The sequence below is a fragment of the Bos indicus x Bos taurus genome, chromosome 5 (assembly GCF_003369695.1).
Source record: "Bos indicus x Bos taurus breed Angus x Brahman F1 hybrid chromosome 5, Bos_hybrid_MaternalHap_v2.0, whole genome shotgun sequence".
Lineage (NCBI taxonomy): Eukaryota > Metazoa > Chordata > Mammalia > Artiodactyla > Bovidae > Bos > Bos indicus x Bos taurus.
Genome location: NC_040080.1, coordinates 54293595 through 54308751, shown reverse-complemented (window position 1 = coordinate 54308751; position 15157 = coordinate 54293595). Strand labels below are relative to the sequence as shown.

Sequence of the window (15157 nt, the reverse complement as noted above, 5' to 3'; positions counted from 1 at the left end):
TAAAGCTTTGTCCCTGCTTTCTTCTTCTAAGAGTTTTCTAGTTTTAGCTGTGTATTATTGAGGATTTTGCATCTATATTTGTAAGGAATACTGGTGTGCAGTTTTCTTTTTTTATGAAGTCTTTGTCTGGCTTTGGTTATCAGGATAATGATGGCCTCACAGAATGAGTCAGAAAGTGTTTCCTCCTATTCTACTTTCTGTAAGCATTTGAGAGACAGGTGTTAATTCTTCCTTAAATGTTTGGCAGAATTTACCAGTGAAGAATCTTGTCCTGGGCTTTCTTAGTTGAGAAATTTTTGATTATCGATTGTTTCTTTATTTTTTATAGGTCTATTTAGATTTTCTTTTTTTTTTCCCCTTGAGTTTTGGCAGTTTTGTGTTTCTAAGAATTTGTCCAAGACACCTAGGTTATCTGATTTGTTGGTATTTAACTATTTATAGTACTCTCTTATAATCCTTTTTATTTCTGTAAGGTTAGTAGTAATGTTCCCACTTTTCCTGATTTTTACCACTTATAGTATTCTCTCTTTGTTTCTCTAGCTAAAGGTTTGCTCATTTTGTTATATATTTTCAAAGAACCTCTTTTGATGTCATTGACTCTATTATTCTCCATTCCCTATTTTGTTAATCTTTGTTCTAATCTTTCTTATTTCCTTACTCGTGTTAGTTTTGGGTTTCTTCTTTTTAAGCTTTGTAAGGTATCAATTTAGGTTATTAATTTGAGTTCTTTTTAATGTAAGTGTTCACAGCTATAAATTTCCCTCTGAGCACTGCTTTTACTGCATCCTATAAATTCTGGATATTATGTTTCTTCACTCATCTCAAAGTGAAATCTAATTTCCTTTGTGATTTCCTTTTTGACTTATTGGCTGTTTAATGAGAGTGTGTTATTCACTTTCCATGTACCTGTAGCTTTTCCTTCTGTTAAAGGTTTTTAGTTCATTACACTGTGATTAAAGAAGATACTTTGTGTGATTAAAAACCTAGCTTTGAGGACTAATAGATGGTTTATTTTTATGTGTTCCAGGTGCACTTGAGAAGAATGTACATTTGGCTGATGTTGGGAGTGTTTGGATGTTTTATATATGTCTGTTAGGTACAGCTTGTTTAAAATGTTAAAATCCTCTACTTCTTTATTGACCTAGTTATTCTATTTAGCATGTTCTTTAAAAGCATGGTATCACCGGCATACAATTCTAAATCCAAGATGACACAGGTTTTGAATATGATTGCACAAGGATTTCACTAAGGTACCTTTATCACCAACATACACAGATCCAGACTCCAGTAGACATCACTTTAGTACAATGATAGGAATGATTCCTGGGATATATTTGGCTATTTCTTCTACCCAAATTACAGAGCTGCCATTTGGCTGGTGTCTTTGTCACTCGGTAATTGTATACTTTGAGTTAATGGAGACAGTTGTACTGAAACATTTTTCTATGGTAGTTTGTCCCCTCAGAATTCCTACTTTCTTTGTTACTTGAGAGTGTATGTTACTACTCTTTCTTAAACTTCTTGATTTAGCTACATCTTCTGTTTCTTTTAAAGATCTTATCTATATAGTTTAGCTTTTAGTCCAAGAGGTTTGACTCTGAAAGCCAATCAGAATTGTCCCTCTGGTTGGCAAATTAAGCTGATAAATACTATATTTAGCTCCCCAGCCACTGCTGCAATGATATTATCAACCTCAAGTATCTCAGACTTACAAAAATAGGCATGCATTTATTGCTTATGGGTCTGGGGACACTCTTATTTCATAATGCCAGATGGGTCCATCTCTGCTTAATGTATTTCTCACTCTGGGGCCAGTAGCTATCTAGGACATGTTTATTTAAAGTGTCTGGTTGAGTCACATCTGCTAACATTACAGTGGCTTCAACAAGTCTCATGGCTAAGGTCAACAGAGCAAGCAAAGTCTCTGTCCGCAGGAGCATGGATGGGAGAGTAAGTATTTACTCAACAGTAATACCATCAACCACAGGCTAGCAAAGCAAGACAATTAGGAGCAACATAATAAATTTTAAGTTAAATTGATTTAAATTAAAGGTCTCATTTTGAAGTTAAGTCCTTTCTCCTATTTAGAGTAATAATGATTTTTTTTTAATAAAATGATAATAATAGAAGGCAGTAGACTTTAAAAAAATTCTTATCACTTGACAAAATAAAAAGGTGGCAACCCTCTGCTAGTCCCCCAAATTTTAGGACAATTTTACTATTCTACAAAGATCCCAAAGTATCCTACAAGAAATAAAAAATCACAGACCTCTGAATGTAATCCCAAGTCTCTGGTGGGTATTCACTATTCAAAGGATATTCCTTGGCTTGCAAAGACACTCATTTTCCCCCTTCAAAGATTTCATTATTCCAAATGCTGTGATTAGGAAACTCCATGTGTTAGAGAACTAAAGTGTCATTATTTCTTTCTAGTGATCTAATTTAAGTTTTACATTAAAAAATAGTCCCACTAACTCTTTCGTCTCTATACAAACTCAGTTTTTTAACACTTGGGACTCTAGTATCTTAATGTTATGTAAATCTTTTATGTCTCTGACATGAAAATCTTAACAGGCAGTACATAAAAAATGATGGCCTATGACTCTATAACTTTAAAAAGAGCTACTGAGAAGATTAAAATTTAAAAAGAAGTTAGTGGCTTTACTTCCAATGTGAAAGGACACATACTTAGTAGTTTTATATTTGTACAAGTATTTATAAATACTAGCAATTTTGACAACGGAGAAGGCAATGGCACCCCACTCCAGTACTCTTGCCTGGAAAATCCCATGGACGGAGGAGCCTCGTAGGCTGCAGTCCATGAGGTCGCTAAGAGTTGGACACGACTGAACGACTTCACTTTGACTTTTCACTTTCATGCATTGGAGAAGGAAATGGCAACCCACTCCAGTATTCTTGCCTGGAGAATTCCAAGGACGGTGGGGCCTGGTGGGCTGCCGTCTATGGGGTCGCACAGAGTCGGATACGACTGAAGCGACTTAGCAGCAGCAGCAATTTTGACATAGTTTTATCAAATATTAAAACTATGCAAAATAGCAGAGCAGTGATTTTTGTTTTCTTTGTGTGTGTGTGTGTGTGGCGTTCAGTTTGCTCACAGCACTGTTAAAGCAAACGAGGCAACTGGCATTCCTCTAATGACTGCTTTACTTCTGATTCCTTAGCTTATTTCCACCTCCTACACTTGGTCTTCATCTTGTTCTTTACTTGTGATATTCTCCAGCTTTAGGCACTAGTAAAATGTTATAGCTACCTCATCTGTTCAATCTAGGCAGGGGTGAGGGGTGGGGGTGGTAAGGTGGAAGAATATAATATTGAATATCTACAGAAAAGCTTTAGAAAGAGACTTTTGAATTTGTCAAAACACTAAATTCCTTATGAGTCTTGCTTTAGTAAATGAGGTTCTCAGTTCATTATTAAACATTAACTTACCAGATATAATCTGTGAAATAATTTCACAGAATGGCAAATGCCTTTTATTAGCCTACTGATCCTGTTCAATGTTTGACCTGATATATACTTAGATTTCATAAACGCGCAAACCTAAAATAAGAGGGAGAGAGGCACTCAAGAACTAGCTAGGGAATTTTCCATTAACTGAGATGAGAATTCAACGTACTGGTTTTGAAACTCCTGTTGGTGCCATACTTACACTTTAAATAAAGTATGCTTCTTTTATAACATTTTGTGGAATATATGTAGAAATTTACATTTTCTTTAATTTTTAAAATGTAATTCTCATTAACATAAGATGAAAATTCAAAAATTTTGTTGTAAGCAACATACCTGCATGTATGATCATCACTCACACTTGCAATTTCTTGGCCTTCTCTGGGATCAAATACCAAACCATTAATGAAATCTGAATGGCCTTCTAAAACCTGACATCAGGGGAAAAGTTAGTAAGAACACAAGAAAATAATCTACAATATTCCGACCTAATATTTTTACTTCACTGCATGCTTCTCTTTTCTATAAATATTTCTTAAGTAATCTGCTATTTTTAAAACATGATTTATACACCCACTTTTTTGGAAGGTTTATCTTGGAAAGAAGCTGATCATTCAACACACTGTTATTAGCTTGATCTTTTCTAGTATGCATTTCTTACAAAAACACACATTCTTTGTTTTTATTTTTTTAACTGTACCTGTCCTCAGATCACCTCATTTCTCACTTATTACATAAAGCTTATACAAAAGTTAAAGCCAGGAGAACTTTCTAGGAGCCCTGAAATAAGAGTCCCCTTTTGATTTTCTATCTCATACCTGCTGCTCTGTACACTGGCTGCTACCTAATAAACACATAGCAAGGACTTCATCTTCTACAGTTTTTATTTATTTGTTCAATGTGACTGCCAGCACTTTAGACAGCTAGAATTATAAGCCCATTATCACAATAACCCAGAAACCCTCTTTTGGCCACAGAAGGAGCAAATGGGAAGTTGTAAGTTAGAGGACTATGCATGCAGGTTAAGGTCCAATTAGTCTAAATCTTTAAAACTGAAATCCTGACCAGGCCTGTCAGATATCAGATATTTAAATAATTTAATGGATATTGTTTTTGTTTCCTATTTACCTTTTAGACACTTGAATTTGATCTTAGTTCTAAGATTAATAAAGTAATTCTATTTGGTACTACTGAGTGAACTCCGGGAGTTGGTGATGGACAGGGAGGGCTGGTATGCTGCGATTCACGGGGTCGCAAAGAGTCAGACACGACTGAGCGACTGAACTGAACTGAACTATTTGGAAATGAGGGAGAAAAAAAGGATTTCATTCAAACATTCTGGTGTAAGTTTAACAAGTCCAGGTCCTTCTTCAGAGCTTATCTCACAGTTTTTACGCCACATCACATTAACTATTTAATGTCTTTTCAAACTGGCAATAATAGTTAATAACTATTGACTTTTAATGGGTCAAAATTCTATGTGTCACTGTACACTTAGATGTTCACTGATATGGCTTTAAATAAACTAATATATACAGTGCATTTATTACGGTAAAATTGTATATAGCCTACTGTATATAACTTAGAGCATAACTTTTTACTGTTTTCTAAATGATTAGGTTTATAGTTTACCTTTGTTTTATAATATTATTCATAGGTTTTATTTACTAGAAAGTCAGGAAGGCAATACTGTTCTTATAAAAAAACATGACTCAATTTCAATCCAAACTGAGAGGTATTTAATGAATTTCTCCCCACTTTATTGAGATATATAACACTATGTAAGTTTAAGGTGTATAACATGATGATTAGTACATGATGATACAAACATACACTGTGAAATGATTACCGTAACAGGGTTAGTTAAATGACTACCATGATAGGGTTAGTTAATACTTCTATCACCTCACAAAATTACTTTTGTTTTGCGGTGAGAATATTTAAGATCTAGTCTTTTAGCAACTTGCAAGATATAATACAGTATTGTTAACTATACTCATCATGACATACAGTAGACCACCCCCCCCGAACTTACTTCTCTTAAAACTGGAGGTCTGTACCCTTCCATCATTGTCTCCCCATTTCCTCCCTCCAGGCCCTGACAACCACCACTCTATTTTCTGTTTCTATGAGTTCAGCTTTAAGAAGAGCTCCTCACATAAGTGCAATCATATAGTATTTGTCTTTCTCCATCTGACTTATCTTACAGGGTTATTGATCATACCAATAGAAAACTCACATACAGGGCTTACTATGTAAAAAGCACTGTTCTAAGTGTTTTATATGAATTAGCTTAGCCAATGCTCATAATCCCATGAAGCAGATGCTATGATCATCCTCATTTTACAGATGAGGAAATGAGAACAAGAGATTGGGAATTTGACCAAAGTCATACTGTTACTAAGGTGGCACAGCTGGGCTTCAAACCAGATGTTCTGGCTCCTGTGTCTGTGCTTTTAACCACTTTGTGGTCCTGCCTTGCACTGCGCTGTACTGAGCTTGTTCCTGTCAAGTTTACCTCTTACTCTATGTGTGTTCATGTCTATTACACAAAGTTTCTAGTTCCCTCTCATTTCTGTGCTTACCTACTACTGTAATTTAATAAGTGATATTAGATTTATAATTCGCAGTCCTTACTATGATACTAGTTCCTTACTATAGCCTAAAATAGAATTAATGAGATTCTAAACTACATATTTCAAAGACAACCATAAAGCCATTTTAAATTGGGATAAATTCAATAAAAAAGCAGAAATAATAAATGTTTTAAAACAGATTTACAATTAAACTTGTCAACATACCTTGTATTCATTTTTATCTTGAAGATCTGAAGTAAATAATCTAATTTTCATATCAGCAGCAGAAGTACAAAATCTGGAAGTAAGAAAACAAAAATAAGGCCATTTTTAGTCTAGGTAAGTGCTTCCCACCTTTAAGCACCAGAGCTATCTTCATGACTCATAATCATGCTTTTGTTTGGGCAGAAGGGGGATGCTATGGCTCCACTGTAAAATCTGTTATACAACTATGGCTGAAAGTAGGGGACACAAATTTCTTTTGGAAAACATAAAAATATTAGTATATTAGATTTGTCTCTTTAATTATAAAAGCATAGAATTTTATTATAAATCACAACATTTAACTTTTTCTTAAAGGTTTAAAATAATGGGTTTAAAAAAGTATCTTCTTTTAGCTAGGTCAATATAAGGTATAAAAATATAGTTATACATCTATCTTAGTCTTTGCCTCCTTCAGTTATCTTTAAGCCTTCTTACTTTAAGATACACTAAATTCACTAAATTAGATGAAAGATAATAATCTTTTTATACCTAATAACGCTGGTGTATTTATTACTAAAAGTTGGAGTATTATCATATTGACCCTATTAAGGTTATTGTTTAGATGTACATCAATGTATATTACAAAACAAACTAAGCAATAAACAACTATTTTTTAACTAGTTTGCCATTAATCCTAAAATTCTTAGATTCTTAGCATGGCAGATTATGGCTGAGGAAGAAATAACTTATACATCTGTATGTACGTGTATCTGTTCAATCTCTCAGTCGTGTCTGACTCTCTGAGACCCCAAGGATTATAGCCTGCCAGGCAGCTCTGTCCATGGGATTTTTCAGGCAAGAACACTGGCTGCTGCTGTAAGTCGCTTCAGTCGTGTCCGACTCTGTGTGACCCCCTAGACGGCAGCCCACCAGGCTCCTCCGTCCCTGGGATTCTCCAGGCAAGAATACTGGAGTGGGTTGCCATTTCCTTCTCCAATGCATGCATGCATGCAAAGTCGCTTCAATCGTGTGCGAATCTATGCGACCCTATGGACAGCAGCCCACCAGGCTCCTCTGTTCACAGGATTCTCTAGGCAAGAATACTGGAGGGGGTTGCCATTTCCACCAGAACAGTTGCCATTTCCTCCTCCAGGAGATCTTCCCTCTAGGTATCAAACCCATGTCTCCTGCATTGGTAGGTGGATTCTTTACCACTGAGCCAGCTGGGAAGCCTTTGTATGTCTATATTGAAAAACAGAGCTTATTTCCAATTGTCTTTAGGTAAATGAGTATCATATGGATCTAAATTCCTCAAGTTTTGACTGCATTAAAGCTAATATTTTTTTCTCACCTAAAACATCTAATTTAATTTAAATGAAGCTTAAGTTAAAACAAGTCTCCCAATCTAGAAATCCAGATATGTTGGTAAATCTCTGGTACCATGCCTTTTCAATGATTAATTAAGAGTCATTGGAAGAAATAGATCAATTAGGCAAAACTAATTTCTGATAACAGAAATTGGATGAATAGTTGCTTGGGCAGGGGACGGGGTACAGAGATTAACCAGAAGGAGCACAAAGAATCTTTTGGGGGTCACAGAAATGCTATGTATTACTAGCATCTAGGTTATAAAAGTACATGTATTTGTCAACACTGATCAAACTGTTCCTTTAAGAATTGAGTTTACTGTATGTAAATTATTCCTTAATTTAAAAAAATTAGGTTAGCTCAGTAAGAGCTAAATTATGATTGTTAAATACTGTTTACTAAAAGAAGACATACATTTTAGATTTGACATTTATGGAAATAAGGTTAGTGTTTTGTAACAGACCTTAAATAACCTGACATATCATTGCCTTTGTGAAGAAGGCCTCAGCAAGTGTGTTAATTTTTTTCTCAAAAAGCAGTCATTCTTTTCAAATGCTTTCCACAAAACTGAAGCCCAAGGATTAGAACTACAGTTGGTGGCTCAGATGGTAAAGCATCTGCCTACAATGCGGGAGACCCGGGTTCAATCCCTGGGTTGCGAAGATCTCCTGGAGAAGGAAATGGCAACCCACTCCAGGATTCTTGCCTGGACAATCCTATGAACAGAGGAGCCTGGTAAGTTACAGTCCACGGGGTCGCAAAGAGTTGGACATGACTGAGCGCCTTCACTTTTCTTTCCTCATTTTATGTATGGGGCAGTAAGGGTGATTAATGACTCAATCAAATTTAGTTATTTTAACAAAGCTGCACTTTCAATAAGTGGTAAATCAGTGAAGAATTTATGATTCATAGGAATCTCACATAAACAGCTTTGTAGTCAGGCTCAAACACATGCTTCAAGGCATCACTGTTACGTCTGCATATAAGTCACAAATGTAAACAATGAGCTTAAATTATGAAATAATAGCAAATATTAAAACACCTAATACCTGGAGTTGCGGTGATGGAGGAAAAACATCCCCATGATCAGAGGCTTCAGATCACTTAACACAAAGGATATTAATAAATGCTGCATTTAATAACTTTCAACTTACTTGATTACTGGAGGCAATGAATCAAGTCTAGTCTCTGGGCTCCAAGCTATGCCATCAACTCTGACTCCATGGTGAAATGTTCGTAGTGTTTTATACTGAATTCCTTCAACATCTGCTTCTTCCTCCTAAGCATACACAGTAAGTGTTTAAATAAGTCATGAGAAAAACAGTATAAAACCGTGTATTTTATTATAATGAAGAATTTGTCAGGGGGCCATGAATATTCTTTTGAGAAGTTCAAAAAGTGGATTAGATATTAAGCAGATTAGATGTTAGGCTATAATCCATGGGGTCGCAAAGAGTGAGACACGACTGAGTGATTTCACTTTTACTTTCTTTCAACCAGTTTATTGAACAACAAAAATATTCAAAGCTGTCTAAGTGTTACAAAATAACTCTCTAAGATAACTAAAAACAATATACTTGTTATACTTTATCTAAAAAGACATTTTATTCCTAATAGAAAATATATTTCACATCAAACACAATGAAAATGGAATGCTCTAAGAATCAGAACGTTCTAGGTAAATGAAGTAACATGCATGGATTATCAAATAACAATATCGAAAATATATACTGAACACAGTTTTGATTATGTATAAGATACCTTGTACCTTACTACTACTATGTTACGATGCCTCAAAGTCATTATAAAGAGTATCAATGATTTTCACATAGTATTATACATGGAAATAGTTGGACACAACTCAGCAACTAACACTTTCACTTTCATACATGTGTGGGACTGAACAAACTGTTGTTCATCTATACCATTACTATGAACAGTGGATGTGCAAATTACTGATAAGTCTTTTAGATATTTGATTCTGGATAAGCTGTTTAATAAAGTCAGCTTATCTATTTGATTTAGTACTACTAAAATGATTTCAGTTTATTCTCATGGGAAGACAAGAATGAATTTTGAAAAGTCAAGTCATCTTTGTCTGGCAATATGGACAATAACCTGAAAAGCTTTCTGACCACAAAAATAATGCAAAAATTCAAATCCAGAGAAGCAACTTAGCACAGAGGCAGAAAGCTATCTTAAGGACATCTGCCCACATCCAATAATTAATAACTTTTGTTTGTAGGGGACAGAAGACAAAACTTAGTGCCTACACAAAGAGGGATGGGGATCAGGGACCTGTGCATAGATCCAGGACCTTTAAAGTGGAAGTAGGGAAAACTACTTCAAATCAAAATCAAAAGTGCCATGCAAAATATGTACCATGGCTGAAGGCCAAGAAAAAGAAAAAAGTAACGTGAGAAATCTCAACCATTGGCTGGCCCTAACATAAGTTTGGGGCTTGAATTCCCATTAACTATGTGCTCCAGAAAATGAAAACTTATTTCAAAATGTCCATATGTTGTTAGTGGCCCCAAGCACTTGATGGATAAAGGCACATTCTTTTTGGATGAACTTCCTCTACCCAGGTCTCAAAATTCTCACAGATATAGTTCAATCAAATATGATCTTACATGCATGCACTACTACATATGAAAACAAAATACCACAAACAGAAGAATCAACCTGGAGACATTAAAAAATCAGATTAAAAAAATGTATTTTTGAGGATGTAGATGAGAGAATCAAAAAATATGACTAAGCAACATGAGATTACCCAAAGTGACCAGACAGGTATTAAAGAACGAAATGAAAACATATAGATGAAAATACTATCATGAGAAAAAAATAAACAATGCTCAGAGAAGCTGGAAGACAGATTTGAAAAACTTATTCAGAATGTAGTTAAGACAAAAAGAGATGTTAAGAGGGATTCAGTGAGCAGTTCCACCATATAGCTAATTTGGGTTGTAGGAGAAAGCAGTCAAGGGAATGGGGGAAGAGGCAAGATTTGAAGAGATAATGGTAAAGGATTCTTCATACTTGATTACAAGCACCAATATGTATATTCATAAAAAATAATAAATCCCAGGCAGCTTAAAAAGAAATCTGCAGCTAGACACTATACAGTAAAACTTCAGAACACACACTCTCTCACATATGGGTGTGCATATATGTGAGAAGGGGGGAGTGAGGGAGAAGGAGCAAGAGTGAGATAAGGGTCTTAGTAACAGCAATCAGAAAGAAAAGGTAGATGTCCTATAAAAGAGTAATAATTAGAACAACCATCAGCTTCATAGCAGAAACAAATGCAGGAAGTCAGTGAAATATCTTCAAAATGATACAAAAAACTGTTGAACTGTAGCCACAACAAACTAGTGTTTCAAGAATGAAGCTGTTTTAAAGGAATTTTCATAAAAACAAAAACCAACGATTGGCATCAATAAAGTCTCACTAAAGGATCTTCTAAAGCACGGGCTGGCAAACTATGACCAAGGAGCCAAATATGGCCTATGGTCTGCTTTGGTATGGCCCACAAGCTGAGAAAGGACAGAAATGGTATGGACCTAACAGAAGCATAAGATATTAAGAAGAAATGGCAAGAATACACAGAAGAACTGTACAAAAAAGATCTTCACGACCCAGATAATCATGATGGTGTGATCACTGACCTAGAGCCAGACATCCTGGAATGTGAAGTCAAGTGGGCCTTAGAAAGCATCACTACGAACAAAGCTAGTGGAGGTGATAGATTCCAGTTGAGCTATTTCAAATCCTGAAAGATGATGCTGTGAAAGTGCTGCATTCAATATGCCAGCAAATTTGGAAAACTCAGCAGTGGCCACAGGACTAGAAAAGGTCAGTTTTCATTCCAATCCCAAAGAAAGGCAATGCCAAAGAATGCTCAAACTACTGCACAATTGCACTCATCTCACACGCTAGTAAAGTAATGCTCAAAATTCTCCAAGCCAGGCTTCAGCAATATGTGAACCATGAACTTCCAGATGTTCAAGCTGGTTTTAGAAAAGGCAGAGGAACCAGAGATCAAATTGCCAACATCCGCTGGATCATCGAAAAAGCAAGAGTTCCAAGAAAACATTTATTTCTCCTTTATTGACTATGCCAAAGCCTTTGACTCTGTGGATCACAATAAACTGGAAAATTCTGAAAGAGATGGGAATACCAGACCACTTGACCTGCCTCTTGAGAAACCTACATGCAGGTTAGGAAGCAACAGTTAGAACTGGACATGGAACAACAGACTGGTCCCAAATAGGAAAAGGAGTATGTCAAGGCTGTATATTGTCATCCTGCTTATTTAACTTCTATGCAGAATACATCATGAGAAATGCTGGAATGGAAGAAATACAAGCTGGAATCAAGATTGCCGGGAGAAATATCAATAACCTCAGATATGCAGAGGACACCACCCTTATGGCAGAAAGTGAAGAGGAACTAAAAAGCCTCTTGATGAAAGTGAAAGTGGAGAGTGAAAAAGTTGGCTTAAAGCTCAACATTCAGAAAACGAAGATCATGGCATCTGGTCCCATCACTTCATGGGAAATAGATGGGGAAACAGTGGAAACAGTGTCAGACTTTATTTTTCTGGGCTCCAAAATCACTGCAGATGGTGACTGCAGCCATGAAATTAAAAGACGCTTACTCCTTGGAAGGAAAGTTATGACCAACCTAGATAGCATATTCAAAATCAGAGACATTACTTTGCCAACAAAGGTTCATCTAGTCAAGGCTATGGTTTTTCCTGTGGTCATGTATGGATGTGAGAGTTGGGCTGTGAAGGCTGAGCGCCGAAGAATTGATGCTTTTGAACTGTGGGGCTGGAGAAGACTCTTGAGAGTCCCTTGGACTGCAAGGAGATCCAACCAGTCCATTCTGAAGGAGATCAGCCCTGGGATTTCTTTGGAAGGAAAGATGCTAAAGCTGAAACTCCAGTACTTTGGCCACCTCATGCGAAGAGTTGACTCATTGGAAAAGACTCTGATGCTGGGAGGATAGGGGGCAAGAGGAGAAGGGGACGACAGAGGATGAGATGGCTGGATGGCATCACTGACTTGATGGACGTGAGTCTGAGTGAACTCCGGGAGTTGGTGATGGGCAGGGAGGCCTGGCGTGCTGCGATTCATGGGGTCACAAAGAGCTGGACACAACTGAGCGACTGAACTGACTGACTGACTGATATGTCTATATAGATAGAAGTTATGTGAAGGATTGTTCTAAGAATTCCATTCATCCTGAATCTAAATCCAAAGTTTTACAATGTGTACTTTAATTGGATCCTAGTGGATGTGTTGATTTTTCCAGGATAGCCTTTGGAATCCTAGCAGAATCATTTCACAAACATTACATATACCTTTCTCTACATGATTCAGATACCCTTTGAAAATAACTTTACATTTCAGGTGAACTTAACAGAAAAAAGTTTTTCCATAAAACCATAAAAAGGGAAACAAATGTATTTATCAAGGAAAAAAAAAACAGTCAAATTTTATTACTTCATAATTTGTCTGTATATTAACTGTATAGTTAACAGCTAGATATGCCAAGGCAGCAATCACTAAGGAACTTAAAAATAAGGTTAGGAGCCTAATCACAGCTGACTTTATAGATTGGGTTATATCTATTTTTCCACACTGACAAACTAATCTTTAAAAATGAACTTTTTACCATCAAACACACTATTTTTGCTAATGTAACAACAGTATTGACAATTAGGTTACAATTAATAACATAATTTGTTATTAAAGTACATATGGAGTTATTGGGTGGTCATGGGGATAAAGAAATCCCAGTGACTATACAGTCTGCATTTTATGTATCACCAGTGAAACCATTTTTCCTGGCAGCAATGTCTACCACTGAGCCAACTAAAAGGCCAGGGTGTGTGCGTGTGGTATAGGCAGAGATGAATGCTATTTTGGGTTTAGCTTGAGGTGTAGGCAGTATTGTATAGGCAGGAAATTAAGATACTTTGGAAAACTCGCTATAATGCGCATCATTATACAAGTCTCCAGTATATTTGAGGTTGGGGCAAAGCCAGGCTGATGAAAGGGCTATTCTAAGGGTTTGAAATTGGCTGTTCTTCCCACCACACCCATTTAAGGCCAAATATAGAATTTTAGTTGGATGAGACTGTAAAGTTTACCTAGTCTCCTTCTTTCATCTAATGCTTAAATCTCTACTAGAACATTTTAAAAAAAGTTTACATAATCCTTCTGTGAATATTTCCAAGTGAGAGAGAACTAGCTACTTTTGTGGGGACTTTATTCAGTTTGGGGGTAGTTCTAATTATTACAACAGTTCTCGTTAACATTAAACCAAAATCTGTTTCCATGTAAATTCTATTCATTGCTCCGAATTCTGCTCTTTGGAACCATCACTGAGGTAGTTTAACTCAGTGACAACACATGTCTGGTCATTAACTGACCTTCACTAGGTGAACACACTCAAACAGGCAGTTTCAGCCTTAGTCCTAAAGCAACGTAAGTAACAACTCCACTCAAAAAGAATTGATGACATAAAAGTTACCATTTTGAGGCTAATCCCTCTTTCACATGACGGTTTTAAACTTTTTAATGCCACTTTGAAATCTGTCTTCAAATACATTATCTCCTTTGAATCATAATACACTGCTAAGAACTGAAGTAAACACTAGATATTACTGTCAATTTACAGCACAGGATATAGAGCTGTGGTGTCCAATCTGGTGGCCATTAGCCCCATGGGGCTATTAAGCACTGGAAAAATGTGGCTGGTCCAAGACGCACACTTTATAAAGTGCAAAATCCACACCAGATTTCATAGACTTAGTATAAAAGGAATATGTAAGGATTTCATTAATAATTTTTATATTCGTTACACACATAAAATATATTGGATATGCTGGGTAAAAAATACATTATCAAAATTAATTTCACCTGCTTTTTACTTTTCATAATGTGGTTACTACAACATTGAAATTTATACTTGTGGCTCACATTCTATTTTTATTGGACAGCACTGAATTAAGTTCCTTTGGCAGTTTAATCTAATTTTGGATTGGATCTATTAAAACAATATTTGGATTCTGAGCAGAGAGTCTGGCATATAACAGGTGCTCAATAAAAATTTGTTAAATTAAGTCTGTCACCCAAAGCATTAGGTAGCCTTTTCAACTTCATGTTCTATATAAATTCAATGTGCTTGTCCAAGTCTTCTCATCCAAGTCCCAGTAGAGGTTGCAATTCATTATTTTTTTAAATTAATTTTATTAGAGTATAGTTGATTTACAACAGATTTACAATGTTGTATTAGTTTCAGGTGTATGCAATTTATTATTGACCACCCTTTAAACAGAATTAGAAACCTTCATGCTCCCTCTACTCTTTACTTTTATAGTATTATCTTATTGCATTACATTTAAACATCTCCTTGAGGGCAGGGTCCTTGATTTTTTTAAAATATGTATTGTTAGTTCCCAGCACCTGATCTGCAATTAATGAGTATCTGACAAATATATGACACCAACCAACAGTACTATCACT

At 35.9% G+C, this 15157-nt stretch overlaps 1 protein-coding gene across 1 annotated transcript in view; it reads right to left on the bottom strand.

Annotated features, from left to right (window-relative positions):
- NUP37 (nucleoporin 37) overlaps positions 1-15157 on the bottom strand; it is a 52065-nt gene that overhangs the window by 32415 nt on the left and 4493 nt on the right. The window contains exons 3-5 of the mRNA XM_027541971.1: positions 8771-8895; positions 6270-6342; positions 3805-3899 (exon numbers count right to left, since the gene is read on the bottom strand). Coding sequence (XP_027397772.1) covers positions 3805-3899; positions 6270-6342; positions 8771-8895 — 293 coding nt within the window. The remainder of the gene's footprint in view (positions 1-3804; positions 3900-6269; positions 6343-8770; positions 8896-15157) is intronic.